This window comes from Euleptes europaea, chromosome 10, assembly GCF_029931775.1.
Source record: "Euleptes europaea isolate rEulEur1 chromosome 10, rEulEur1.hap1, whole genome shotgun sequence".
Lineage (NCBI taxonomy): Eukaryota > Metazoa > Chordata > Lepidosauria > Squamata > Sphaerodactylidae > Euleptes > Euleptes europaea.
This window is the reverse complement of record NC_079321.1, coordinates 58,954,012-58,981,227: the sequence shown is the minus strand read 5'-3', so window position 1 is coordinate 58,981,227 and position 27,216 is coordinate 58,954,012. Positions and strand designations below refer to the sequence as shown.

The following is a 27,216-nucleotide window of genomic DNA, read 5'->3' as shown; positions in this document are numbered from 1 at the left end:
GCCATAAGTCGGCTGCAACTTGACGGCACTTTACACACACACATTTTTAGAATCTTAGCTAGTATATCTTAAGGGATTGTTTTATATAAAAGGTGCAGCAGCTCTCAAAAGCTTTCATATTTAAATATATCTTGTAATGACCAAAGCGCAGTATATATTAATGTGCAGAAAAGTGAGGCCTAACTGAAATCCTGTTTTATGCAAATTCCCACAGTCCAGCACAAAGCTAATCATGCCCGTTGATTTCCTTGGGCTTACGTATGCTAAACTGTCTGCTGGTTTGTGATATTTGCAGAGAAAGGGTGATTTTAAAAAAAGTTTCTAAGAACATATTGCAATGTCTCATTTTAAGGTAATATTGACTACAAAGCTTTAAAAAAATTAATACCTTGGTTTTTCCTTAAAACATCTAGAAGGCAAAAGGAGAATTTCATTACAAATACTATTGAAGTCAAAACCCAATAGAAACAGTGATAGATAATCCACACATGATATAGAAGTAACTTTGAGAAAACAGTTGCTCACAAGTGCAGCTCAGTGAACATTCCTTTTGTTCCCTGTTGGATAATATGTGTTTCAGGTTTATTCTTATATTACTATTATTAGTGTCATTATTTGATTTGTCACTATTTATAGAAGAATGCTCATTAAAAAAATTCTGACTAGCTGCCTTTTTAAAAAACAAAATTACATTGTATTTTCTTTTCAGCATGAAATAGCAAGTCTGCCTAAAACAATATCTAAAGTCTAGTAGGAAATGAGGTGCCCCTTTTATTAATTTTTCTCACATGATTTAAACATGTTGCAAAATTGCAGAATGGTTTACTTTCTGTCAGGTTAAGTTTTCAATTAGTTCCTGGAGCTATTTCTAAAAAAAGACACACACCTTTTCAAAAGAAACTTCATGAAGCGAAAGGCAGAAAAGGTAGTGCTGCTTTAAGGGTTCCTTACAGGTAGAGGTAGTCTCCTGTGCAAGCACCGGGTCATTACTGACCCATGGGGTGACATTGTATCACAACATTTACTAGGCAGACCATGTATGGTTTACCATTGCCTTCCCCAGTCATCTACACTTTACCCCCAGCAAGCTGGGTACTCATTTTACCAACTTCGGAAGGATGGAAGTCTGAGTCAACCTTGAGCCGGCTACCTGAAACCGACTTCCGTCAAGATCGAGCTCAGGCCATGAGCACAGCTTGGACTGCAGTACTGCAGTTCACCGTTCTGTGCCTCAGGGCTCCTTAGAAGGATAAAAATCTGGTGAAGTACTTTCAAAGGTGAGATGTAATATCTGGCTTTTGCATCTCTACTAACACCATTATCATGAATGCATTCTGAAGACTGGAATCTGTAAGCAGTATTTGGGGGGGGGGATATATTTTATGTGTAATTCAGACCTGACCATGAGGGAGGGAGGCCTTTGCCCCTCCCCCCAGATTATTATTATTGTACTTCTACTGCGTTTAGAGACTATTGAAGACTATCCTGATTTGCATACCAAGCAGTCCTGATTGCTGTTCTGAATCTGAGAGGAAAAATCAGAATATTAGGTCATGATTGCTAGGCAACAGCATGGTGATCCCCTTTCTTCAGAATCTAGGGGAGGAGTAGCTGAGCAGTAGGGAAAGTAAGGACTAATGGAGTCTTCAGTAACTTGAAGCTTAAAACTCCAAGGAAGGTGGCAGTCTAGGACTAAAGTTTTACTTTTTTTCTGCCGTCAAGTCACAACTGACTTATGGCGACCCCATATGGCTTTCAAGGCAAGAGATGTTCAGAGGTGGTTTGCCATTGCCTGCCTCTCCGTAGCAACTCTAGACTTCTTTGGTGGTCTCCCATCCAAGTACTATCCAGGGTAACTCCTCTGAAGATGCCTGCCACAGCTGCTGGTGAAACGTCAATATCAAGACCACGGTTACACAGCCAGGATAACCCACAAGAACCAATGAACTCTGACCGTGAAAGCCTTCGACAATTCTGATTCAGCTAGGGGCAGGACCATGGTATCATTGGTCACATGAACACCCTTCCACCCTGGAAGCTACACACATCACTGTATAAAACAGGTATAGTCTATTATCTGCCCTGACCTAGATAGCCCAGGCTAGCCTGATCTCATCAGATCTTGGAAGCTAAGTAGGGTTACCTCTGTCAGTGTGGGTGGGGGAGGGTGGGGTTTGGGGAGGGGAGGGACTTCAATGCCATAGAGTCCAATTGCCAAAGTGGCCATTTTCTCCAGGTGAACTGATCTCTATCAGCTGGGGATCAGTTGTAATAGCAGGAGAACTCCAGCTAGTACCTGGAGGTTGGCAACCCTACACTAATGGAATTATCTATTGCAGCAATACCTAGTGAGTACTGGAATTCTGCTCCAGCAAATGGAAGCATATGCCTTTAACATATTCCTGTATGACATTGATGAATATGGAAGCATATTCCTCTAACATCCAGGAGGTCTCTCTATTCACACACCTGGATTTGTTTCTAATACCCTGCATTCCATCTCAGGGTTTTTTTGCTGCTTCTGTAAAGACTAATTTCTAAAAACAGAGGCCTTGTTCTGAATCCTACTCATGCCCACTGACCTGGAAGCCCAGACCTCTAACCTCAGCTATGAGATAGTTATGGTGATTAAGTTGAGAAAGCAACTCTGTACATGCTCAGAGGTACCATCATCATGATTAATCCTCATATTGTCATTTTAAAACATGTTCCAGGGTCAGTTTTTGCTAAGTGCTTGATCAGATTCAGCACTATATTTGTTAAACTTACTTTTATTCATATTTATTGTAGGAAAACCAGGCAGTCACCATTTCCTCCAATCTGTTCCCAGTGAAAGAGCAACTTTAACCCCCCACACACACACACACTCACACATAATCTACTTCTATTAATTTTTAAAGAACTGTTAAAAGGAAAAATTTGCATTGCTTTAATTTGTCTTCAAACGTTTTTAAAAGAAGATAATAATTGGGAGCATGCTATAGATGTATGCTGGTTTGCCTGCTTTTGGCTTGCAACTTGGTTTCAGGACAGCCTCTTTTCATTGACGCCAAAGTGATAATCTAGAGCAGGGGTGTCAAACTCAACTGTTATGAGGGCCGGATATGACATAAATGTCACTTGGTCAGGCCGGGCCATGCCTCGCTAGCCCAGATCAAGGGGTGGGGTGGCTGCCTTGGCTGGCTCATGGGCCAGATAACTCTCAAGGGACTGGATCTGGCCCATGGGCCTTATGTTTGACACCCCTGATCTAGAATCTATTGTCCTGCTTCTGGTGTTCCAATGAAAAGGAACAATGTTATACAGTATCCAACTGAAAATGCAGTTCTGAGCATTTCCAGTGTTTAGTTTTTACCATAAGCAGCCTTCTAATGGCCATGTTCAGGGATGCAGCTTAAAACTGAGTGAATTGGGTTTGTTATACCTAAGAGGCAGAGGCATGAAATGAGATTCCAACTGAAGGGATCATGTTGTAAGTATATGTAACCTGTCCTTCCTTCTGGCCTCCATTCCTCACACTTCTGGCCTTGCATGTACTAGCCCAGTCCCATGCAAATAATGTCAAACTTCTGTCACTAGTTTTGCCCCTGAGATGGAGGAGAAAGAATGAAAGGGAAATATTGTATATGATTAGCGTAATTGATAGTAATTCTAGAATTTCAGTTTCTGGTTACCAAATCTGAGCATTTCAAATGCAAAGATCTATACTCCCCTCTTATTTTGTGTTTTTGGAAGGAAAAATCTCTCTCCTTGTCACTTTTATATAAACACCTTGGACAGATGAACTTCTAGTGTGTTTCCCAGTCAAAATTAGAGTTGCCAACCACAATGTACTAGCTGGAGATCTCCTGCTATTACAACTGATCTCCCGTTAATAGAGATCAGTTCACCTGGAGAAAATGGCCCCTTTGGCAATTGGACTCTTATGGCCTTGAAGTCCCTCCCCTTAACAAACCCCACCCTCCTCAGGCTCCACCCCAAAAACCTCCCACTGGTTGCAAAGAGGGATCTGGTAATGCTAGTCAAAATGCTGGCTTTGATCTTCACGCCCTAAATGGCTGAAATTCTACCTGAAGGACTGGGTCTACCCATATCAACTTGCCTGAGCATTCAGATTTGTTGGAGAGACCTTCCTGCAGCAATCTGAATCACCTGAGCTGTGGTTAGCAAGGACTTGCCTTCTCCATTGCTATCCCCAGGTGATAGAATGCCCCCGTCTCCAAAAGGTGAGACAGGTGCTCCTTCATTTTCCGATATTTCTGATAACTTTATTATTGTGGAAGGTGTTCAAAGTATCATCATTTTACTCTTTTACTGTTATTTTTAGTATTGTGATTTTATGGATAAATTATTGCTCCAGGAGTCCAGGGTTTTATTTTTATTTTTTATTATACTGCTTTTGGGTGCCTCAATTAGAAGCAGCTTGGAGGAATACACCCTTTTAAAATAAATAATAGGAGGGAAGGTTATTGCCTCTATGCTGTGGAAATAATATTGCATATTGTTTACCTAGCACTGTGTATTTTACAAAGTAACATAAGCAAAGAAAGAATACTGCATATGTGCATTTCTGACTTCCAGCCCAACAAAGAAATACCGTAATCTTCACCTGTTCCTTTGTTGTGTGTTTGTGGATAAAATGTAACAAGTACAACACAAAGTACACAACACTTGTTGTTTAACTTTTTTTTATTGACTTGCAGAAAAGAGCCCTTAGCTATGGTCCTAAAAGGCAAGTCCTTGATGGCACAAAATTAGCACACGGGAATAGGAAACAAATCTGTTGCCGCTTCTTTTATTCTGCTCCTATAGGAGAGGTTTTAGCTGACCTTCCATGCTGCTGCCTGTAGAAAGAAGTGCTTTGCCAGTTCCCCCATATCAATATGCACAGCGTCGGTATGCAACAGCTTAGCAGTAGTGATATTGCATATTCAGATGCCTTTGTCTCAAGTTGTGGAAGGAAGCTAATGTGTGTATAAGTAGTAATGGTATTGCTGCTCTCACCATCCTAGTTACTGAGAATGGTTAGAGGGGCTACATTTCAGAAGTGGGGGGACCATCACATTGAGGAATGATTTTCACTGATGAAAAGCTGTTGTCCTGGCTCTCCAGTCACATGTAATGATTCTCCATACTTTGCTTGTACTAGGAGGTGAGGAATGATCAGCTGTAAGTACACTCCAGAGTAATTCACTTCAGCTAAAAGGCAGTGCAATGAGAACCTAAGGATGGATTTGAATATTACTTACCCATATGGAGGCAATCCAAAAGCTCTTCCATGTGGCAGCACATCTCTTGGTAGAGCCCACATGAGCAAACCCATCCATGCGTAATGTCCTCATGCTGCCTAGAGAATGTGCTTTAGGAGCAAGGAGAGCTTTATCAAGGTTAATGCCAATTCTGTGCCAGGTAGCTGGAGAATATCCTTTCTCGTGTGTCATGTGGAATGCCGGTTTATGTTAAAATAAGTGATACCAAAAGATAAGGTGACATCTTTTTATTGGACAAATTTCTGAAGTTCAAAAGAGGATCCCATTTTTTTTAAAAAAAATCTTCCCCTATTTTGTCATTATACATTTCACATTTTGTGTACCTCTTGTAGGACAGTTGATATAGCCCACAACACTTAAATTGATTAATCCAGAGCAGTTTTAGAGCACACCATACATTTCTATGGAACCTACCCCTTTAAAAAGTTGCCATTTGTCCTCAAATCATGGCAGAGGTAGAAAGCAGTTGACTCCTAGTAGATTCTCATTGACTCCTAGTGGATGGCCTCTGTCTATGGGCATCGCTTAGCCGTCAGCTAGCAGCTACCTGATGGCAACGGGGCGCTTGGCCCTTGTCACAGCAATTGGGCAATAAATTATAATATGGACGCATAAGCTTCAAAAGACCTCAGTGACTATAGGAAGCACTTTGAGGATTAAATGAACTGCAACCCAATTACTCCTCAACAGTTCCACAAAAATTAATGGGACTAGTCCAGTTTGTTTGTTTTGGTAAGTGTTGGGAAAGTAATGGTAACCTTATGGTTTTGTAGGTGTCAACATCTTGTGATTGTTCAAGGAAAATAGTATTTAATGTATGTTTAGGTATTTGCTGGTAAATAGTTCTCCAGTTCTTTCTCTGTGTGAAAGGTTTCATAGGGCATTGGGAAAGGTTTTTTACACAATTAACTGTTTCCTGTGCTCTTGCAAAGTTCTTGCTGCAAGAGCCTTATAAAAGGAAAAAAGCAGAAATGAAAGCAATCCTGTTCCTGTGTAGCGTTCCCTCCTATTGCGTGTTAAATAGGAATAATTCGTTCCATGGAGAAAACTGTACACCAACACTACCCAGCAATAGCAACAATGAAAGAGAGATAAAACAAGATGTGGTGAGCAAAGAAACCACATAATCCAGAGCCACCCCAGAGATGATAATGAATAATAATATGAGAAGCCAAAGCCCATTAGGGCTCGTTGAATAGATAGGGAGCGTGTGGAATTTAGACGCCTCGTGAAGGGAAGGCCGCGTTCTTCTATCCGACTATCAAGCAAGTTGTTCCGTAATTAAAGGCAGCTTTGAAGCAACGTTGTCAGGGGGTGATTGGAAGGGAGGGGAAGAGCATCTCCCCAGTCTTGTTCCTGTAATAAGAAGGAAGAAACACATGCTGCCTCTGAACCTTCATATGCTGCCAAAGGATTTCCAACAAAGAGAATGTTTGTGAGAGGAGTTTTTTTTTTAAGTGTATGTTCCCCACCAACCGAAAGATAGACTGGCATGCTGGCTGGCTAGGTATGCAGTCATCAAACCATTTGCACCAGAGTAGCCCTCTGATGTCCATGAGCCTATTCCAGAATAAATGGTATGAAAACTGCTACAGTTCGGGAGATGTTTGGGTTTGTGTCTATATGTAAAACTGGAAATACATATACATTGTGGACACCTATTCATGCATATTAAGTGTATATCAGCACATAGATATATTCACATGCACTCTAATATTTATATAGTAAGTGCTTTCACATGCATTATCTCATCCTTATCCTGAATGATAAGCCGGTATTTTCCTCTCCGTGTTACTGATGGGCAGCTGAGATGGACCGACTTGCCTGAAACAACCAAAATAGTTCTTAGCCAAGCAAACTGATTTGATTGAAGAACACTGGCCAGTCAATTATGCTCTTATTCTGCAACAGCCAGTCGTGCATGCAGATAGATATGTGTAGGTCATGTCTAATGGGTGGAGAATGTGTTCCTTATTGGAATAACTTAGGAAATGCATAGAAAAATGGGCTCAGGTCAAAATGGGCCTATTCTCTTTACGTCTTATCTATCCTACACTAATATTATTACAGAGATTGTGTCCTAGCCTAGGTGAACAAGAAAATGTGCCGGAGCCTGACAATGTGTGCTAAACTGAGTAGCATTCCCTCTTCTAGGGGCATCTAACATATTAAAGATATTTGGTGCAGTGAGAACACCCCCCAATGACTTTCCTAAGAGGTTTTGTGTCTCAGCATGTGCATGTTATGGGGAGGAGAGGGAAAGTGTAGAAAGAGGGCTACAAATCCCTCCTGAGTACAAAATCAACATTTCTGATTAGCTGGATAGATTGAGAAGAACTACAATTCCAAGTGGATCTTCCTGGATTTAGAAATCTTGCTTTCCTAGTTCTAATTCCTAAATTATCTAGAAAATTTTACAATCTACACCAAACGGTCTTTGCTCTTCTCAGTTTATCTCAAACACACACCTTGAATAACATGGAATGATCATTAGTATCATCATTGCTAGATAACACAGGATAGATGATCCAGTTTCTGTCTGAAATTATCCTTAAGACTTTGAGCTGTTTTCCATGTGAACATCTGATTATTATTATTAGGCTCTGGGGTTGGATCCTGTTATTCCCATCTACTAATGGCATGGCCTTGCTCTAGCACAAGCAGCCTTCCTTTGGCGGAATATGCCTTGTCCACCAGCAGAAGGTTCCTACGTTAATGGAACAGAATCATAGAATCAAACCCTACCATTCTGACTGGAATGTCACAGAAACCCATTTAACTTGGGATCATCATCAGCCCTTATCAAAAACAGGAATAAACAAAAGCCTGCACACTCCCAGACAAGTCAAAATCAGCAGGGCATTTTCAGCAAAGTTATTTTAAAAATGGTAATGGATGCTAACACCGACCTAGGACACAAAAACCTACACCTTGCAGGCACTGCTCACATAGCATGCCAACCCGTCTAAGGCACTGTGTTGCCGAAGACCATATTCTACAAAGTTTGCATCCTAGGAAGTCAGTGAAGCTGTTCTGTGGAGACAGGATTCTTTCTGGGGAAGGGCTGCTACTGAGGGCATGCCCACATGGCTCAGTTTTCAGAAACCAGATTCACACTGACTTATACTGGTCCTCAGCGGTTGCTATTGCTGAGAGCAGTACTGTAGACAGGGTTGTGGAATGGTATAGTACAGATCTTTGAGGCTAAGCAGGGTTGGCACTTGGATGGGGGACCATCGAAAAAAGGTCTTTGGAGGAAGGCTATGGCAAGCCATCTTCTCATTTGTCTTGAAAGCCCTTAGTGGGGTGCCCATAAGTTGGATGCGTCTTGACAGCACATACAAACATAGTACTATAGGCAAATATGGGGTCTGATATAGCCTCCCCCTCTAAAAAAAAACCCAGGAAAACCAGAATCACTTTGTGGAGATTTCCAGAGAAAGGAAAGGACATGTACAAATTGCCTCAACCTTCAATACACTGAGAAGCAAGTGGACTAGCAAGCTCTTTTCTGTGGGCCTGTCACATTACGGAACAGCTCTCCTCCTGACCCTCTGCAGGTACCACCAGAATTCCACACATCCACAAAGAAGCATAGAAACTTTTTCCACTCCTAATTTGGAAGGACAAAATGCCAAAAAAATGGTAGTGAAAATCCCATACCTCCCATACCATACTTTTGGACATAGTACATTCATGCGTGCTATGCAGGACAGCAAGAAATCAGCATTCTGGGTATATGTGATGCCAGAGATCTGTGCAACCACCTAATGGTTAAAGAAAACCATACACAAGTGTGTGTTTCCACTATACAACAAAATACATGCACCATCAAGTTCCTGCCTGAATTTGTGACACACAATGCAAACCGCTCTGATCATTTGTGTAGGCTGCTTCGACAATATACAGCATGAGATTTGTTTCTGCAGGTATTCTAAGGAGAAATAAAAGGGAGATAAACAATAAGGCTAAATCCGATGGTACAAAATAAGTAAATTCCCAAAATTTTAACTAAGTACTAAAATATATTTTTACCTTATTTGGGAATTTTAACTGAGTGCTAAAATATATTTTTACCTTATTTTGCACCATTTAACTTAGCCTTAATATTTATCTTCTGTATATATTCCATCATTGTAAAAGCCTTCTGCATGGATTATATAACTCCTGATGAACCTACACATATAGAAATAGCTACATGGATGTGCAAAGGCACGTCAACTGAACATAATGTTATATATGCAAGATTAGCATAGGCAATGCCATTTGCTCAGTCCCCAACACTTTGCTCGAGGTATTTTGTAATGTCTGAAGAGGCTGCAGAGAAAGCTGGACATGATCCTAAAAAGACCTTGCACGTTCATCTCCTAACCGCTGACCCACACTGCCAGAAAACCAACTGCCTGGCACCCATTAGAGAGGGGCGATTGTCTGCTATTATATACATAAGCAAGTTACTGTCCTCCAGGATGTAACGTATGTCTATTTTTAATTCCAGAGCTCGTTCCTGGATCACTCTAAATAAAAATGGATGAAAGCATGCCAAAGTGGAAACTGAGCATATTTCCATTGCCGTAGAGCAATGGCTGCATCCTTGCACATCTTCACACAACGCAGGACGGGAAATGCACAGCCACAATACTGGTTGATGGTGACTGGCTTTGATGTCTATAAAAAGGGATCAGAAAAAGCTAAGAAGAAGAGTTGGTTTTTATATGCCGACTTTCTCTACCACTTAAGAATCAAACCGGCTTATAATCACCTTCCCTTCCCCTCCCCACAACAGGCACCCTGTGTGGTAGTTGGGGCTGACAAAGCTCTAAGAGAGCTGTGACTAGCCCAAGGTCACCCAGCTGGCTTCATGTGTAGGAGTGGGGAAACCAACCCGGTTCACCAGATTAGCCTCCACCACTCATTTGGAGGAGTGGGGAAATAAACCCGGCTCTCCAGATCAGACAGTCCACCTCTCCAAACCACCTTTCTTAACCACTACACCACGCTTGTCGCCCAGTAGCCATGATAGCTAAACACAGCCCTGAAATTTTTTTCTCTAAAAGAGAACATGGCTGTCTACTGGAAGCCCACAATGCTGCAGGGCATGATGTGCCACAAAGCCAGAGCATGGGAGGGGGCACTATTATTTCTTTCCTATAATAATTGCTTCACCCAACGTTTCTTGTCCAGCTAGACAACGGTGGCATTGGTCAACTAAAAGCCACCCGCCTGGTGACAACCATGTCAAACAGCAAGGGCCTTGGTGTACACCCTATTAAAAGAACCTCTGGATGTTTCTGATGCTGTTGAGGCACACGCATGAGTGCGAGGCTCCGCATTGATGCTGTAGGATAAAAACCAGAAGTCTGTTTTTCAAAATGAATCTATAGTTCAGTTCCTGCAAGTGTTCCACTTTGGGAACCGCTGCAGGAAATGCCATAACAAAAAAGTTTAAAACAACACTAGTGAAGCATGCATGCCTTGGGGGCCGCTACATGTCTAACATGCGCAGCTTTTGTGTCTTGGGCTGGCTGGACGACTACAATTTTTTTTTAATACACAAAAAAGCTCAGGGGACTGAATGACTGCCCCCCTGCAGCAGCTTGGATTCTGGAGGATATTTTAGAAGGGGCTGTAAAATACCTTGACCTGTTTGCCCTGTGGTGGAGGTCTGTGAAAAGAAGCTGGAAAAACTTGCAGGGCCGGTGCTACCATTAGGCAAATTAGGAGGTCGCCTAGGGCACAGACCTCAGAGGGGTGCAGAACTGGCCTGAGGGGCACAGTTTTCAACAGATTAGTTTCTTGGGGGGGAAATGCAACTGAAAATTTAATATATATATACTGTGGTGGTATTGATCTTAATACCAGTGCTATGGAATATAGTTAATTATAATGTCTTATAAAAAGTTTTGCGATTTTATTTTTTTACAAGACATCTGCTTTTGAAAATTGGTTTGCAATTGTGGGTGGGAGGGGGAGGCACAAGCAGTTAGCCTTGCCTAGGGCGCAAAAAGGACTGGCCCCCGCCCTGGAGAGCGGGGCGGGGGAGGGAAGGCTCTTTCTCAACCGCAACCCGGTATCCCCGGCACAGGGCCGGCTTCTTGCCCTAGGAGAGTTGGTCTTGAAAAGCATCTGTTCCCACCGGTTTCTTTCCCAGCTGGACGAGGCGGCGGGCGAAGGACCGCACCAGTTCTCCCCTCTCCTCCTACCGCTGCGTCGGGGAAAGCCAGTTCCCTTTCTGGCCGCTGTGGGGCGCCCAAGCCCTACTCTGCGCCTGGCCGCGGCGGGGGGAAGAAAAGGAGAGCTCGCCCGGAACAGATGCTGCACTGGAGGGACTGGGGGGAGAATAAAAAGGACCGGGGGGGGGGGGGGATGAGAGGGCAGGGTGGGGGAAGGTGGGGGAAGGGGAGGGAGGCTTTCTTCTCTAATGCACTCGCTGGGGAGACTTTGTTACAGAACAGATTCGTGCGAGAAGGGCAGGCGGGCTGTGTTGTACAATGAACTCTCCGGGGAAGGATAAATCCAGGGACGCGGAGCATCTTTATGGCAGAGGGGCATTTGGCTGGCTCAAAGGCGCCCTTCCCCGCCCCCCCTCCTCCTCCACGGTCTCGATCGGCGGGAGGGAGGGAGATTGGCTCGGCTCCGGCAGGCAGCCGCCAGCCTGCCGTCTCCAACCCAGCCTGGCCTGCCCCGAGGCCCTTCCAAGCAGCCGGCCTCGCCTGGCCCTCCTGCGTCCCTTTTGGGGCCTCCCAATAACTGAGGCAAGGTGCTGGCCCCCCACCCCCGCAGAGGTCCTCTGGTCCCTGCCAAAAACCTTTGCCCCTCCGTCTCTCTTTGGGGTAAAGAGACTGGGAATGGGGAGGTTTTTTTTTTTTTTTTGCAAAAACAACAGCCAAGATCTACGGAATAAACCCCAAGCAGGATTGAAAAGACGCCCCCGGACTCCACATACCTCGACCATCACAAAGAATATGCATTAAAAAAAAAAGTGTGACTTTTTGTACCCAATCCTTAGGTGCAATCGGAAGAAGTGTGTGCGAGCGAGAGAGGGGTTTTTAAAAATGAGTTGGTGTGGGGAGGAATAGCTAAAAACACACCAAAGAAGCCAGTGATCTGTACCAGACATTTGGAAAACTCTCTGCCTCTCCTGTTAAGGGGTGGTATCTTCAGGTCCAAACAATCGTCCAAGGGTCTCAAGGCCCTGGTCTTTAGATCCTACCTAATCCCGGTTTTCAGAAGGGAAAGCATAGAGCAAGGCCTAGGACGAATGTTTATGCCGCCGGGTCACGTTAAGGGTTCCTTTCAGAGAAGATCTGGAGGGGGAGGAATCTACCAATTCGCTCCATTTTTTTTTTTTTTAAAGAAGAAATTTCTCTTCCTAACCCCAAACAAAGATGGAAATCTGGGAGGGGGGAAACCCCAAAAGAGACGTTTCTGCTGGGTAATGAGAAACAGGCAAGCATTTCATCTCTCTGTTAAGACACTTCTTCTCCTCGCCTTAAATAAACGCTGTTTACTTAAAAAGAAAAAGGGGGAAGGAAATGCGTTTTGAGGAGGGAAGAGTCTCAAACAGGATTAAGGATTTAATTATAGTTCCCTATCGAAGTAACCGTTTGATGAACTGATGGTATCAGTTAATAATCACATTCATTTCAAGCTTATGAAACAGATTCCCAGAAAGTATACTTAAGATAGCTCCCCCCCCCCCAAAGCAAATGTGACAATTACTAAGAAAAGAAGGGTGTCTTATTGGGGCAGGAGAACTGCAAATTGTTAGTTGGCACATCACTTTGAAATGTGAGGTTTATTTTATTTTATTTTATTTAAAGTACTTGATTGCTAAAGAGTGGGACCACACCGGCAGGCACAAACGCAGCGTTTCTCACTAAAATCAGGCTCCTTGGTACTTTCTTCGGATTTAAGTATGTATATGTTTAGACATTTATTCATGTAAGGTTTTCCCTTACATTTGCTGCTCTCCAGATGCACATTTTCCCCATCCGACTGCTCAAAACTCTGCATGGGGAGTTATTTTTAAATTCTGAAAATTTGGATGGGGAAAACGTGCATCTAGAGAGGGGCCAATCCAAGGCAAAACCTCCCATGCATAAGAGACATTTGAGTAACACAAGGAGGAGCGCTCCCCCCACCCCAAAAGGACTGCACCAATCCGTGTCTCTTCAAATCAAATCGAAACCATTGCAAGGCCCTAATTAGAGTAATTAGAATAATAAGGCTGCCTATATGTGGTAAGACAATGTGTACAAACAACTTTATTTAATGTATACTGCTAATCAGCGGTGCGCGCCTGCTTGAATGCCTTAGTGTAATAAAACTCACCCTCGTCCGCCCAAACAATCAAATACAAATTAGTTTAATGATTCTGCCTGCTTCAATGTCTTCGAAATCCTCCGGCGGAGGGAAATAAATAGCCCCATCCTTGTTTGCGCGTCTCCCCTCCTGACCGGAGAGCGGCTGCCTCCCTGGACTTGGCAGTGAATGACTGGAGCGGGGAATGAAACCGAGCCGGGACCGAGAATTAATGAACCAGGCCGCCCACAGGAAAACTTTCGCCCGGGCGGCCCAGGAAGTTTCCTGGGTAAGCCAGGCTGCGGGTGCAGAAGCCAGATTTGAGGTGGCTTGGATTTCAGGTGGCGTCTGAGAGCGAAAACGCACTGGAGGTTTTGCCTTGGGTCTGCTGCTCTTTAAATGCACATTTCCCCCCAGCCAAATTCTCAGAACTCAACAATAACCCCCCCCCCCCTGCAGAGTTTTGGGAAATGTGCATCTAGAGAGCGGCAGATCCAAGGCAAAACCTCCCATGCCTAAATGGCCTAGGTCAGGTTTAGCCCTAAGGAAAGTCGTGGGGAGGGGGACTCTAGGGGGAAGGGAGCAAGTAAAAAAAACCCAAACCTTCGCTTCTTATGGGAACATTTGAAAGCATGTTAAGGGGGTACGGGGCTAGGTTGGAGCCAGAGCATGGGGCTCTTGGAGGGGGGGGGCAGAAGAGAGACCTGGCAGGGCCACGATCCCAGGCGCACACTTCCTGGGGAGTCAGTGCCAAGGGCCGCTTGGGGCTTTCTTGCGCCTTAACGCGCGGAGGATCGGGTCGGGGTCCTGTGGTTTTGAGGAGCCGGTTACAAGTGGCCCAGAAGCTCTGAAAAGCAAGATGCGCTCAGAGATTAACACCCTCCCCCCCAAAAAACCCCCAACAACTCTGCATGGGGACTCATTTTTGAATTTTGAGAATTCAGATGGGGAAAATGTGCATCTAGAGAGTGGGGAATCGAAGGCAAACCTCACATGCATAATTGGCCCAAGTCAGAACATTCGGCTAAAGAAAGAGCGTGGATTTTGCCACCGGTGGGTTCAAGACTGTTTTAAAGTCGAGATGGGTGTGTGTGTCTTTTTCCAGGGCAAGATACACAACTGCGGGTGCTGAAGGGTCGAGTCCTAAGCATGCCTCCGTGGCAGTAGAGGCAAATCGAGGATCGCGGTACAACTTTTTTTTCCTCCATGGGGGTTTTACCCTCCCCCCCCAACTATTTGCTACATGCATTCCAAACTTGCGCCGTTATACCGAAACCCCCATTTATGCATGGGAGGTTTTGCCTCGGATTTGCCGCTCTCTAGGTGCCCATTTTCCCCATCCAAATTCTCAGAACTCTGCATGGGGGGGGGGGGGCTTGTTTTTGAGTTTTGAGCACTCAGATGGAGGAAATGTGCATCTAGAGAGCGGCAAATCCGAGGCAAAGCCTCCCATACTGGGGTTTCCAGAGGATGCGGAGGAACCAGAAGCCTCGGCTTGGGAGCCAACCCCTGGGAACGCTCGGGGCTGGCGCTCGAGTCGAATGGGGCTGGGGCTGAGGCCTGCCCCCGGCCTCACCCTCCGGCCAGACTTTCGGCTTGAGCAGGTTTGCAGATTTAGCCGATCCTGACCGGGTAGCCTTTCCGACAGCACCTGCCGCTTCCCCCATATGGCCTGTCATTTTGACGAGGAAGCCAGTGCTACCGGCATCGCTAGGCCTACTACCCTTCCTCAACCCACACAAGAGAAGAGGGGCTTCCCTTTTCCATGGCGGCTTCTCCCTGTTCAGGGCCTTGGGTTGTTTCCCTCCGACCAGTTCAGGGATCCGCTTCAAAAACTCTTCCCATGGGCGAGGAACAAGGGCGTCTGGGACTTTTTAACCCACTCCCCCTTAAGCATGCTGTCAAATGTTCTCACAAGAAGCGGGCTTTTTTACTTGCTCCTTTCCCCCTAGAGTTCCCCCCCCCCAAACGACTTTCCTTAGGGCTAAAGCTGACTCAGACGCCACCTGAAACCCAAGCCACTTGAAATCTGGCTTCTGCACACGCATTCTACCTGAAGAAAAGCCCATTTCAACCCAAGGGGGTTTCTTTCTAAGCGAAGATCAGTGCATCAAAACAAACCACCAAATAAAACCATCCGGAAAGATCTTTTCCTCCTGGAAATTTGGGACGGGATGCAAAGGGGCTGAGCACAAAAGACCTGGCACAGAACCGCCGCCCGGCTGTCCACTTTCCTCCCCAGCCCTCTACCAAGAGTTGCGGGCCTGGGCCCGAGTTTACATCACACTGGAAAGCTACAAATGGACGCTCCCCCCCCCCCACAATTTGTTCACGGAGAAGTAACCCCCCCTCCCCGATTTCAAGGGCGAAGGTGCTTAAAGCAGAGACGCCAAACGCTTCCCCCCCCCCGCCCCGTTCCAGCTGTGGCCTCAATTCAGACCCCATTTCTTCCCCGTAGCGGGATTCCTCCTGAGAAAGCGGATTACAGTTAGCAGGTTCCCTGACTTCAACCTTCAGTTCTTTTTTTCAGAGGGCTTTCACGGCTACCATAAGCCGACTACAAAAATCCGCAAAAACTATATCTGGGAGTTATTACGGCGAGTTTTCCAACAACAAAACGATCTGCCTCCTCGCACCACCTCCCTTCCTGCAAATTCCCTTTCCTCCGCCTGCAAAATTCGTTCCAGGCCAAGTTTGACGGACAGGGAGGCGGATTCTCAAGCTCCTTAATTCTGTCTGGAGCACTTTGCCGCTGTTCACTTGGTCACACAGCTCCTGCTAGCACATTAAATGCAAGTTTAGACTCCGCTTTCAATGGGAAAGGTTTCTCTAACAGAAAAGGGGAGGTGGTTGAAAACCCAGCCATGGTTTCGAAACTATTCTTTGCACCCAAATGCATCCTGGTTTCCAGTTGTCCTGAGCAGGGTGTCTTTGAGGCACAACTGTGTACATGTTCACTGGTAGGTAAATCCTATTGGATTCAATGGGACTGAGTGTCAAGAGAGTGTGCGAAGAAGCCGTCCGGCGCTCTCCTGCATTCAGTAGGAATTACAGTCACACGGACTTCTCAGACAAGGATTGGGAACAGACTGTTTATTTGGGGTATCTCTATTTATGGCCTGAATTCTGAAATGCCGCTCTTGCCTGTGTGGTTTTCCAAGGCCTGAGAAGGTTTGTAACAGAAAAAGAATTTTAAAACCATCTGCACTTGTAAAGTCAAATATTCCTACCACCGCCGACAGTGTAAATTAAGTATACATAACCTCCCCCAAACACAACACCTAGACTAGCTAAGCCATTAATAAATGCCTTCGTTAAATCTGTGCGGTCTGCTACATTTGAGATTTCTCCCCCCCCCCCCATTTCCTCAATCTTTCCCCATTTCCAAGACCTTTGCTCTAATCAGTGGGAACTTTTGCATTCCAGCTTTGAAGGGTGGGGAGAGATTCACATTCGGGCCCAGATCTCTTAAAGGGTCTGCTTAATCGTGTCTCCCTTCTGTGAGGCTAGTCGGTTGGATTTGTCTGAAAAGAGCAAGGCAGAATAGGTAGCCTTTGAGAAGTAACCTCCTAGTGCTGGGACAAGGAAGCTTAGAAACAGCACGCGGGCGATTTCCGCCTCGGACCGCAAGCGTATGGAGCGGGAGTATTTTGAATTATAGCGGTGCGGAGCGACAAGTACAGAACCTAGTTTGGCTTGCACATGGGGAGTAGTAGTAAGAATTATGCTCTCTTTATACAAAGGCCTTCTGGAACACTGGGACAGGGCTCCACGATTTAAAAAGGGGGGGGCTAATTTACATAACCATTTATCACATGGTGCAGAAATGTAAACAACAACTTGCACAACTTAGGGAGAGAGACGCTGCTTTTTAAAAGGAGCATGATGCATTAGTACCCACTTAAAAAGTGTCTCCATAAAAGAAAAAGCAGCAAGTGCCTGAAAAACTGCTTAAGCTTTTCTTTAGATTTAGACAGCAACGACCCCTGTCAAATAATTGGGGGCCGGGAAGTGCAGCGGTCCCCTCGCTTCTAGGAAGGAAGGAAGGAAGGAAGGAAGGAAGGAAGGAAGGAAGGAAGGAAGGAAGGAAGGAAGGAAGGAAGGAAGGAAGGAAGGACTCACCATAACCTAAACTGAATATTAGTGAGTCGACCTTCAGCTATAGCTATTTAAAACGAAATTCTTACAATTCCTCCAAGGCACTTTATTTAGGTGAAACCCTTTCCTTTCTTTGATACCCTGTAGAGAGTCAGGAATCCTCTTCAGAAATGGAACCCTTCTCATCCACTATTTTGTCCTAGTTGTATTTCTCGGCCGCTGCCCCTACCACCAATGTCTCGCTAAGGGGCGAGAACTGAACCAACTTCAAATTCTAACAGACAACCCCACGAACGATTCTGCTCGAAAACTTCTCCTGTCCCATTCAGAAATGCAAAACTTGTCGCTGCTGTTCTGATATTTAACCCTACTCCTAAAACTTCAGTTACCTGAACGAGAACGCAAATATACGCAAAAGTTCCGTGTCCGTCTAAGCATTTCGGCCTTTCATTCAAAAACCTAGCAAAAACAGAAAGTAACAATAGTTTTTTCTTGTTGACAGTTCACGCAAAAGACGGTGAAGGGAAACCTACATCACGCCTGGTCAGTTTCCGACATTGCGATTGAAGATAGATGGTTGAGTTCTCGTTCCTTAGGAAGACGAAGCTTTCTAACATTGCCAATTCTGATGGACTGTCTTTCAAGGAAATAGTCCTCAGCAAAAGAAAAAAAGAGAGAGAGCGTTCACAGAGAAGATTTCCTTCCACACATCTGAGGAACTAAGCTGTGACTCACCAAACCTCAGCTTGAAATCTTGTTAATCTTGAAGGGGCGACTGGACTTTTGTTTTATTTCACTATAACATGCTAACCCAGCGACCTCTTTGCAATCTACTTTCCACTGCCCCGCTGCTTTGCCTTCTTGAGCACTATATACACCCGGGAGTTCTAACAACACACACATATACACATTCTCTAGCTGGAGAGCTAGGGCTGGTTAAAAAGGGGGTCGGGGGAATCAAAATCACACCTGATCCAACCAGGCATCCGGTATATAGTTCTTTTTTCCCCCACACAGGGAGAAGGAAAGGGGAAAAAATCCGCTCCAAGACCACTGAAATGTCCTGCAGAGGGCAGATGCTGCCCAGTTTTCATCTTCTCAAGCACCCCCACCTCCATTAAAAAAAAATGCAAACAATTCAGCGAGCTATTGACTAAGGGACATTCAATCTATACCCAGCTTAAACATTTTACCCATCAGCATATCTGTGGTCGCAGAACACTCCTTCTTTCTGTCACTTCGCTTCCAGACTATTGATAAGATCATTTAACTGAATCTGTTTGGGACGCGTGTAGTATTGACTAGGAGTTAGAAAAGATGATTAAATCTAATAAGCCTGGAAACTATCGTTAAAGGGGGAGGGGTGGAGAAGAAGAGTTAGCACGGGACGGGGTGGAAGCATTTAACTTACAGACGCCCAACAAACTACAAGGTGATGTTATCTCCTGAAAACACGCTGGCGTTTCTTGCCCGGGGGTACCGACTCACACCCATGAGTTTCTAACGCAGGGAAGCTGCCGTCGATTCCAATGGGAGCGAGGACAACAGATCTGGATTTCCTCCGCCACAAACTTCTCGCTCATCAAAAGGATGTGAAACGAAAAGGAAGCCGGTGAGGTCGTTTTCCTTGTTTTCCCCCTCCCGCAAATACAGGGATTTGCCAGGCTATGACCACCTAGCAGGCTGATCCACAACCCAAAGCCATCGAGCTGAGGCCCATCCTTTCCTGAGGAAGTCAGTCCCGCAGATTTGAGAAGAAAGTTCCATTGGTTTCAAAGGAACTTACCTCCCAAGCAAGGACGGCCCTCCGGTTACACCCAAGCGCTTCATCTCAGCGGCTCCTCGGGCTGGGCGTGGAGAGGCAACTTTATTTCAGTCGTGAAATAAAGAAATAAATAAAATCGATTAACAACAACAACAACAACAAGGAGACGGGCATGAATGAACACCAGCAACGAGTGGATTTAAGAACAAAACCCAAAAGGCCCCTTAGGTCCCCCCCCCCCCGCAAAGTCTATCGAAAGGCCAAGCCAAGATGCTTGTCTGGCAAAATCTGGTCTTGCCAAGACAAAACGCATCACTCTATGCCAATAAAGGTTTTAATTGAATTGAATGGACAGAGCGCATCTTTGGGAAAGGAAGCCCGGCTAAACACGCGTGCCAGGGCCCTTCGGGTTACAGGCAGCAACACTACACGGGTTACAGGCAGCAACACTACACGGCCCCTTGGTTCCTTTAGCAATAGACAAAGCCAGCCCAGATTCAAGGCACTGGGGTTGTAGTGATCTTAAACGCACTCCCGCCAGATCAGTGCTGGAATCAACCCTCTGGTCTGCAGGGGGGCTTCAACGCCCCTACTCGGGAGGAAGTGCCTTGCTCTTCAGCATGGCTCTCTAACCGGATTTTTTTTTTTTTTTACTTCCAAGGAAGCGCGCGCCTTTCGGATCGCAGCCTACAGCAGCCAAGCGAGGGCTTGGAGGCAAAAGGGACGCTTAGACCGGCTCAGCCTTGGAGAGGCGGGATCGTGGCCACTTCCCCGCACATGCGCTTCCAAGAGAAGCCGGTTTCTGAAGCATCAAACCGGCTCGCTGGCTGCGGACACCAGGATGCGCCTCTACAAAACTGCCTTTCGCCTGCCTAACAGGCGGCCAGGCCCAATTCCTGCCACACGGGAACCGCTACAGAAGTTACACCAACGCGATCCGTCAACACGTTAGGCATGCCTTTTATTCCAAAACGTCAAGAAGCGGAGAGGAAGGGCGCTGCCCCCCCCCAATTTTACATCGAAGACAACTTGCTAAAAGAATTAGATTCAATTACCCTTCTTATTCCCCCCCCCAAAAAAAACCTATGCCGCCACTCAAAACTATTTTTTTAAAAAAAGAAAGATATGCCAATAATTAGAACAAACTATAAAGGTCTTGTGTATTTCTGCTTTATGTAGATAATAAAATATTACTTTAACATAAATATATAAGGATCTCTGCGCTTTTATTTTTTTCCCCACAAGCACATCCAAATGTACCAAAAACAAAGTATTTCTTTAAAGAGACTGAACAAAAAAAATTACATCCCATATAGATTTTTTTTGTTTGTTCTCCTACTCATTTAAAGCTACAGGAAAAAAAAAAAAACAGTTTCCAGAACCTGTTTGCTTTAAAAGAAATAAATATACATTGAGGCAGGCCACTTAAAATGATATGAAAATATTTCCCTGGGTAGCATTAAAAAAAGGAAAAAATAGACAAAGAAAACATTTAAACTATTTCTGCATTTCGAAGGACAAATATCGAACATATATACAGAGCGGTAAGGTTTGCGTGGTAACTTTTTATTATTATTATTATTATTTTAAGTAAACCTATTCAGGGATTTAGAGGATCTGCAGAAATATCTCTCCCCCAAACTCCTTCTTTTGACCTTACCCAGATATTAATAAGTGTCCGAAAGTTCACTTCCTCTCATTTGCCATTTCCTCTGTCCCTGACCTGAAAGTCTTTAGGAGGAGTTCATCTCCAGACCATAATAACCAGCAGCTCAATACCCTTAAAAATTACTGTCCATATCGTTGTGAGGGGGGTGAGAAAAAAAACAGAATAAAGGCAATTGAACCGGCTTCTTGGGGAGATGTATTTGTCTTTTCGGGGGGGGGGGGGGAGAACATCCGAAGCCTTTCTAAGGCTCAGAAAGATTCGTGAAGAACATAATTTTAAATCTCACCTACCCATTCCAATGTTTACCTGCCAGTTGCTCTGAGAGAAAGGTTCATTGGCCTCACAATTCTCAAACGCTCTGCTAGGCAAACTTTGTAAAGATCTTTTTTTTAAATAAAAAAAATTATATACCCCTTTTGTGCTGAGTAGATGTTTCAAAATGTGAAATCTGTCACCGTCACAGTTTCAAGGGTTACTCCCTCCACCCCAATATAGAATATAATATACAGTTTCAAGGTCCCCCTCCTGGCCTCTCTAAACTCTTCTGCTTTTTGGAAAGTTAACCATTTTCCCAGCAAGGAAATGCATCTATTAAACCGACTAACAAAAGGGAAAGGGGGAAAAAAGGATTGAAAATGGCATTTTGGTTGCTTTGTTTTCACATCCTTTGGCTCCCTCCAGAGAAAAAAGGCCGACCCAGTTAAGCCGATCTTCTCCCCTCCCCCCATGCCACACATTATGATGAAATTTCAGCAAAGGATTGAGGGGGGGGGCGCAGGGTGCATCTAAAAAAAAAAAGGAGAGTAAATCCTAAAGAGAAATGGCCCCGTGTGCTTGCGGACAGAACAGCTGGGGTCCATGAGCTACTGACACCAAACCCTTGGATTTGAAACCAGTCCCATGAACTTGTTTACTTGGAAGAAAATCCTCTTGGTTTCATATGGAACTAAACCTGGTCACCTTCACAGCTTTAACCCCAGTGATTTCAGTGGGGTTCTCCAGCGGTTTAAATCCGATTCTCTGATGTGTTTGGCACATAAATATAAGGCAGGTCCTCACCGAAGTGAGGGGGAAACCTCACAATGAGATGAAAAGGCCCATCCTTGCCTCCAATGAGTGCAATCCCTAAAGCCCATCTGTTGCCCAGACTCTAAACAAGGTGAAAGTAAGTTCCAGGGAAACCAGTGGGACTTACTTACACTTATGTTTATGAAGTTGGGTGCCCGTTTGGAATCATTTTTACTTTCTTCGGCTAAACAAGTGGAAGGCTAGCAGTGTCTCTCAAGCTACTACCCTGGACACCCCACAGGAACTTCCTTCCAAGCGACTCTGCTAGAGATTCAGAAAGAAGGGTCTTTTTTGTTTGTTTTTTTGTTTCTCTCCCCTCCCTTTCCAAATTGAGAAGCAATTCTAATAGAAGCCGCATCAGTGTTCTAGCACAGAATTGCACCTGGTTCTCAAGACCTAAAAATAACTTCATCCCTGTGCCTAACCTGTGAAGCTCGGTATCCATCCATCTCTCTCTCTCTCTCTCTCCCCTTCCCCATCTGATCCACAGCTTTTAGATCTTTTCTAAGTGCCACTTTCTCCTGGAAAAGAATAGCAGCAGCCCTATGCACACTTACCTGGTGAACCAACTAAGACTAATAAGACTCACTTCCATGTAAACATGCTAGGATAGGACTGCCTATCATTCTCATTCTCTCTCTCTCTCTCTCTCTCACACACACACACATACACACACATAAGTGTCTTTCAGCCTTTTTTCAGGTGGGCCAAGGCTTGCCCAAATAGGACGGTCAGCCTTTTTTAATATTCTCCATCTTTCAGCTTCCCCCCATCTCTGCCCCCAAAGGATCTCTCGCTCTCGCTCTCATGCACTGGCGCGGCCGCGCGCGTGCACACACACTTCCTCTTGCTTTGCATATGGCATCATTGCAGAACCGCCTTTCTGGCAGGCCAGAGCTGTTTCTTCCCATCTTTTTTTTCCTCCCTGTCCTCTATTTGGGAAGAAACAAGCCCAGCTGCCCCCATTCTGGAGGTCCAGGATGGCAGACAGAGCAAATCAAGACCTCCGCCAAAGGCTGACTCCTTTGGGTACCAAAACTTCACAGCCACACAAAGAGGGCGGCAGGAGTTGGTCCATTGACCCACGGTGGCTGGCCAGCGCTCCGCGTGGAAAACGCCAGTCAACTCCGGTTTTCCTGCAGTGCAAATTCATGGGAGGTGGGGGGAGACCGTGGGACCCGACCGAGAGCACACTTCCTTCTTCCGTATGCCCCCCTCCCCGGACTAAAACGAGGTGCAGCGTTCCAGCGCATGGAAGCATCCTTCCTGCGCTCCTGGCGGCCTTTGGCACAGACACACAACCCTCTGAGGGCGAGGATCCCACTCTGAAGGCCGGCCAACTTTTGTCCGTGCCCCGGGAGGGTGGTCTCCATCCCACCCCCACGAAGCCTTCCCCGCCTGTGCCTGGATGCGAGGAAGAGAGAGAGAGAGAGGCCATTTATTCATGGGAGGTTTTGCCTTGGATTTGCCGCTCTCTAGATGCACATTTTCCCCCATCCGAATTCTCAAAACTCTGCATGGGGGCTTATTGTTGAATTTTGAGAATATGGATGGGGGGGAAAGTGCCTCTAAAGAGTGGCAAATCCAAAGCAAAACCTCCCATGCATAAATGGTAATAAAGAGAGAGAGAGAGATGGGGGGGGGGGAAAGAGACGCACTCGCCCCTGTGGCACACGCATCCATATACTCACTGCACTCCATTGCCCGGTTAGTCGCCTGCAAAGGTCAAAACACACCATTCATCCCACACTTTGCTACCGTTTTCAAGGAGCGTTCAGTGCAGTCGCCTTCCTTCCTTCCTTCTTTCCTGTTTGTCTGCCTGGTTTGTTTTGTTTGTTTTAAGGGGGTGGGAGGGGGGAAACAATCAAAAGGCCGGAGGAGTAAGGGGTTAGGGGGAGGGGGCCAGGGGCCGGCCCCCCTCCCCAGGTCCCCCCCTGCTCCCCCTCCTCCTCCGGCGGCGGCGTTCACTGCCCAGGAGTCTGTACCCCGTGGTGCGTCGGCGGCGGCGTGTCCCTGCTGGCCCCATACACGTCCTCGGCTCCCGGCAGAGTCCCCCCCGGGGGGGTCATGCGTTTCTCTTTCTGTCTCCTGTTACAAAACCACACGCGGACCACCTCCTTCTCGAGCTGGAGGCTGTCCGCCAGCGAGGTGATCTCCTGGGCGGAGGGCTTGGGGCACTTGAGGAAATGGCTCTCCAGGGCGCCCTTGACGCTCACCTCGATGGAGGTGCGCTTTTTCCGCTTGCGCCCCTGCGCCGCGATCTTGTCTATGCTGGTGGGGCTGCCCGACGACGAGTCCGCCTCCTCCAGCCACTTGTTCAGCAGGGGCTTCAACTTGCACATGTTCTTGAAGCTGAGCTGCAGGGCCTCGAAGCGGCAGATGGTGGTCTGCGAGAAGACGTTGCCGTACAGGGTGCCCAGCGCCAGGCCCACGTCCGCTTGGGTAAATCCCAGTTTGATGCGCCGCTGCTTGAACTGCTTGGCGAACTGCTCCAGGTCGTCCGAGGTCGGCGTGTCCTCGTCGGAGTGCGCCTCGTGGTGGTGGTGGGGCGGGTGGTGGTGGGGCGGGGGGCCGCCGTGGGGGTGCTGCTGCTGCTGCTGCGGCGGGGGCGGCGGGGGGAGGTGGTCGGGGTGGTGCGGGGGCGGCGGGGGCGGCGGGGGCGGCTGCTGCTCCTCGTGGGCGTCCCGCAGGCCGTGGTGGTGCATGCCCGCCTGCCCCCCGCCCAGCATCCCGTTGACCGTGAAGCCCGGCGCCTGCGAGTACAGGAGCCCGCCCTGGCCGCCGCCGTTGGCCGCCGCCAGGCCCGGCGGCAGGTGAGCCGAGCCGCCCGTCCTCCAGGCCACGGCCGCCGCCACGGCGGCGTGGTGGCCGCCGGCGTGGTGCACCAGGTGCGGCGGTCTGCCGGGCTGCTGCTGCTGCTGCGGGTGGTGCTGCTGCTGCTGCTGCTGCTGCAGCTCGTCCCCCCGGCCGCCGGCCTGCCCCACCGAGGGCTTGATGTCCTGCTGGCCCAGCGGGCTGGTGGACCAGGGCGAGTCCCCTCCTCCTCCTCCGCCGCCGCCTCCGCCGCCTCCTCCTCCGCCGCCGCCGTGGGACAGCGCCGTGATCCACTGGTGAGCGTGGCTGAGCGGGTGCCCGTTGCTCTGCAGCGCGTAGTCCGCCTGCACCAGCGCCTGGGCGTCCCGGTAGCCGGCGCCGGGCTGCATGCTCCCCGGCGGCTCGGCGTGCACCAGGGGCGAGGCGGAGGCGAGCAGGCTGTAGTGGTTAGACGCGGCGGTCGCCATGGCTCTCCCAGCCGCACTGAGGGCGCCGCTTCCAGGCGCCGCGCATTTGACAGCGCCTCGGCCGCCCCGGGCTCCGCTCGCCGCGCGCTTCCCCCCGCGAGTCCGCCCGCCGCGGCCCGCTGCAAAGGCACGCGTCCCCGCTCCTCCCGCCCCCCGGCCCCCATTGGCTCCCCGCGCTTTGATTTACGTGGAGACCTCTAGCAACCGGCGCGGGGGGAGCCTCCCATTGGCCCCGGTCCCGGCGCTGGCACCACGCCCCCCGCCCTGCCCCCCTCCCACCCTCCCTCCCTCCCTCGCTCGCTCTTTGTAATCAAACTCTAAGGAGGGAGACAAGGGAAGGGGGGAGGGGGGATGCAAACACACATGGGCGAAGTGGGGAGGGGGGGCTATGCTGCTGCCAGCCACATGGGCCGAGTCCGGGGTGGGGGGGTGGGGTGGGGGAGCAGATGATGCCGAAACCTCCCTGTGTGCGCCTCGGGTTTTTTTTTTTTTTTTTTGCGCTTTGGAAAAAAGAGCTGCCTCTATGTTTACAGGGCAAGAGTCCAGTAGCACCTTAAAGGCGAACCAAAATATTTACTGATCGGGTATGAGCTTTCGTGAGCCACAGCTCGCTTCTTCAGATCTGAAGAAGTGAGCTGTGGCTCACGAAAGCTCATACCCTATCAGAAAATACCTTTGTATTCAGATCTGAAGAAGTGAGCTGTGGCTCACGAAAGCTCATACCCTATCAGGAAATATTCTTGTTCGTCCTTAAGGGGCTACTGGACTCTTGCCCTTTTCTACTACTGCAGACGGACTAACACGGCTACCCGCTGTGAATTATGTTTACAGGAAAAGCGAGCGGAGCGCGGACTGACCCGACGCCCACCGAGGATCGGAGCGCGGGAGGAGATCCTCTCCTGTAGCTTTGCATTGTTCCCAAGCGTTGCTGAATGGTTTAGGGGCGAGGGACGGACTCCTCCCCCCCCCTCCCCGGCCTCGCAGACCTCATCCTTTCGGTCGCAAAGGACCACCGCGCGGGACAGGAGCCGGGGGGGGGATAATCGGTTGGCCGGGGTCTTTCCTTTGAGCGCTGAAGCCAGCGCGCAACCCCCCCCCTCGCCCACACTCCTCTCCTCGCTCCCTAGCGGTTAGATTTCCCGCTTCCCCCTTCCTCGCCCCCGGACGCCGATTTCCAGGCAATGGCCAGAGGCTGTTTGGCGACCGGGCAACTTTGGGATCGGACTTCTTACATGGCGAGACTCTGTTAAGGTCGCCTCGGGGCAAGGAGTCCCCGGGCTCCGAACGAGCAGCCCGCCCCATGACCCCAGACACCTTGCGCTCGGAAGCGACAGGCTTCGAGTCGTTTGGCGACCCCGGCCTCGCCCCCCCTCCGCCTCCCACCCCCCACGCCGGCCGCTCTCCCTTCTGTCTTTGGAAGCAGGGGGAAACTTGCTGCTCCCCTTTCCACAATGGAAGTGGGAGAAGAATGATAGTGCGGGGAAAAGGGGAGGGGAGCGTTGCTGCTCCCTCGGGAGAGAAGCTCTTTCGCAAGTCCCCGAACTGTCCCAGCAGCAGGTGCTGCCTGAGAACAAAACCAGGATTCGCGAAGCATTTCAGGGCTTAACACTTTGCAAATCACAGAGGCAAAAGCTAACTGGCATTGTTGGCGCGGAGGCTCCCGTTCCCTCGGGACCACCAATGTGTTTACAGATCTGCGACTTTCTTTCTTTCTTTCTTTCTTTCTTTCTTTCTTTCTTTCTTTCTTTCTTTCTTTCTTTC

General features: G+C 47.7%; 1 protein-coding gene across 1 annotated transcript; it reads right to left on the bottom strand.

The window, feature by feature from the left end:
• Nucleotides 1-6,241: 6,241 nt before the first annotated feature.
• POU3F2 (POU class 3 homeobox 2) lies at nt 6,242-25,512 on the bottom strand. The gene is made up of 2 exons (XM_056856613.1): nt 24,160-25,512; nt 6,242-6,626 (listed from the first exon to the last, which is right to left on the bottom strand). Exons 1-2 carry the CDS (start codon nt 25,453-25,455, stop codon nt 6,552-6,554), a joined length of 1,371 nt encoding a protein of 456 aa, XP_056712591.1. The 5' UTR covers nt 25,456-25,512; the 3' UTR covers nt 6,242-6,551.
• Between the last annotated feature and the right edge of the window lie 1,704 nt (nt 25,513-27,216).

Excerpts from the sequence above, each read along its gene's own strand:
- POU3F2 (XM_056856613.1), bottom strand. The coding sequence starts at position 25,455 with ATGGCGACCGCCGCGTCTAACCACTACAGCCTGCTCGCCTCCGCCTCG. Across the intron at positions 6,627-24,159 it reads CGCCGCCGACGCACCACGGG|GAACAAGACTGGGGAGATGC; the intron begins GTACAGACTCCT and ends TTCTTATTACAG.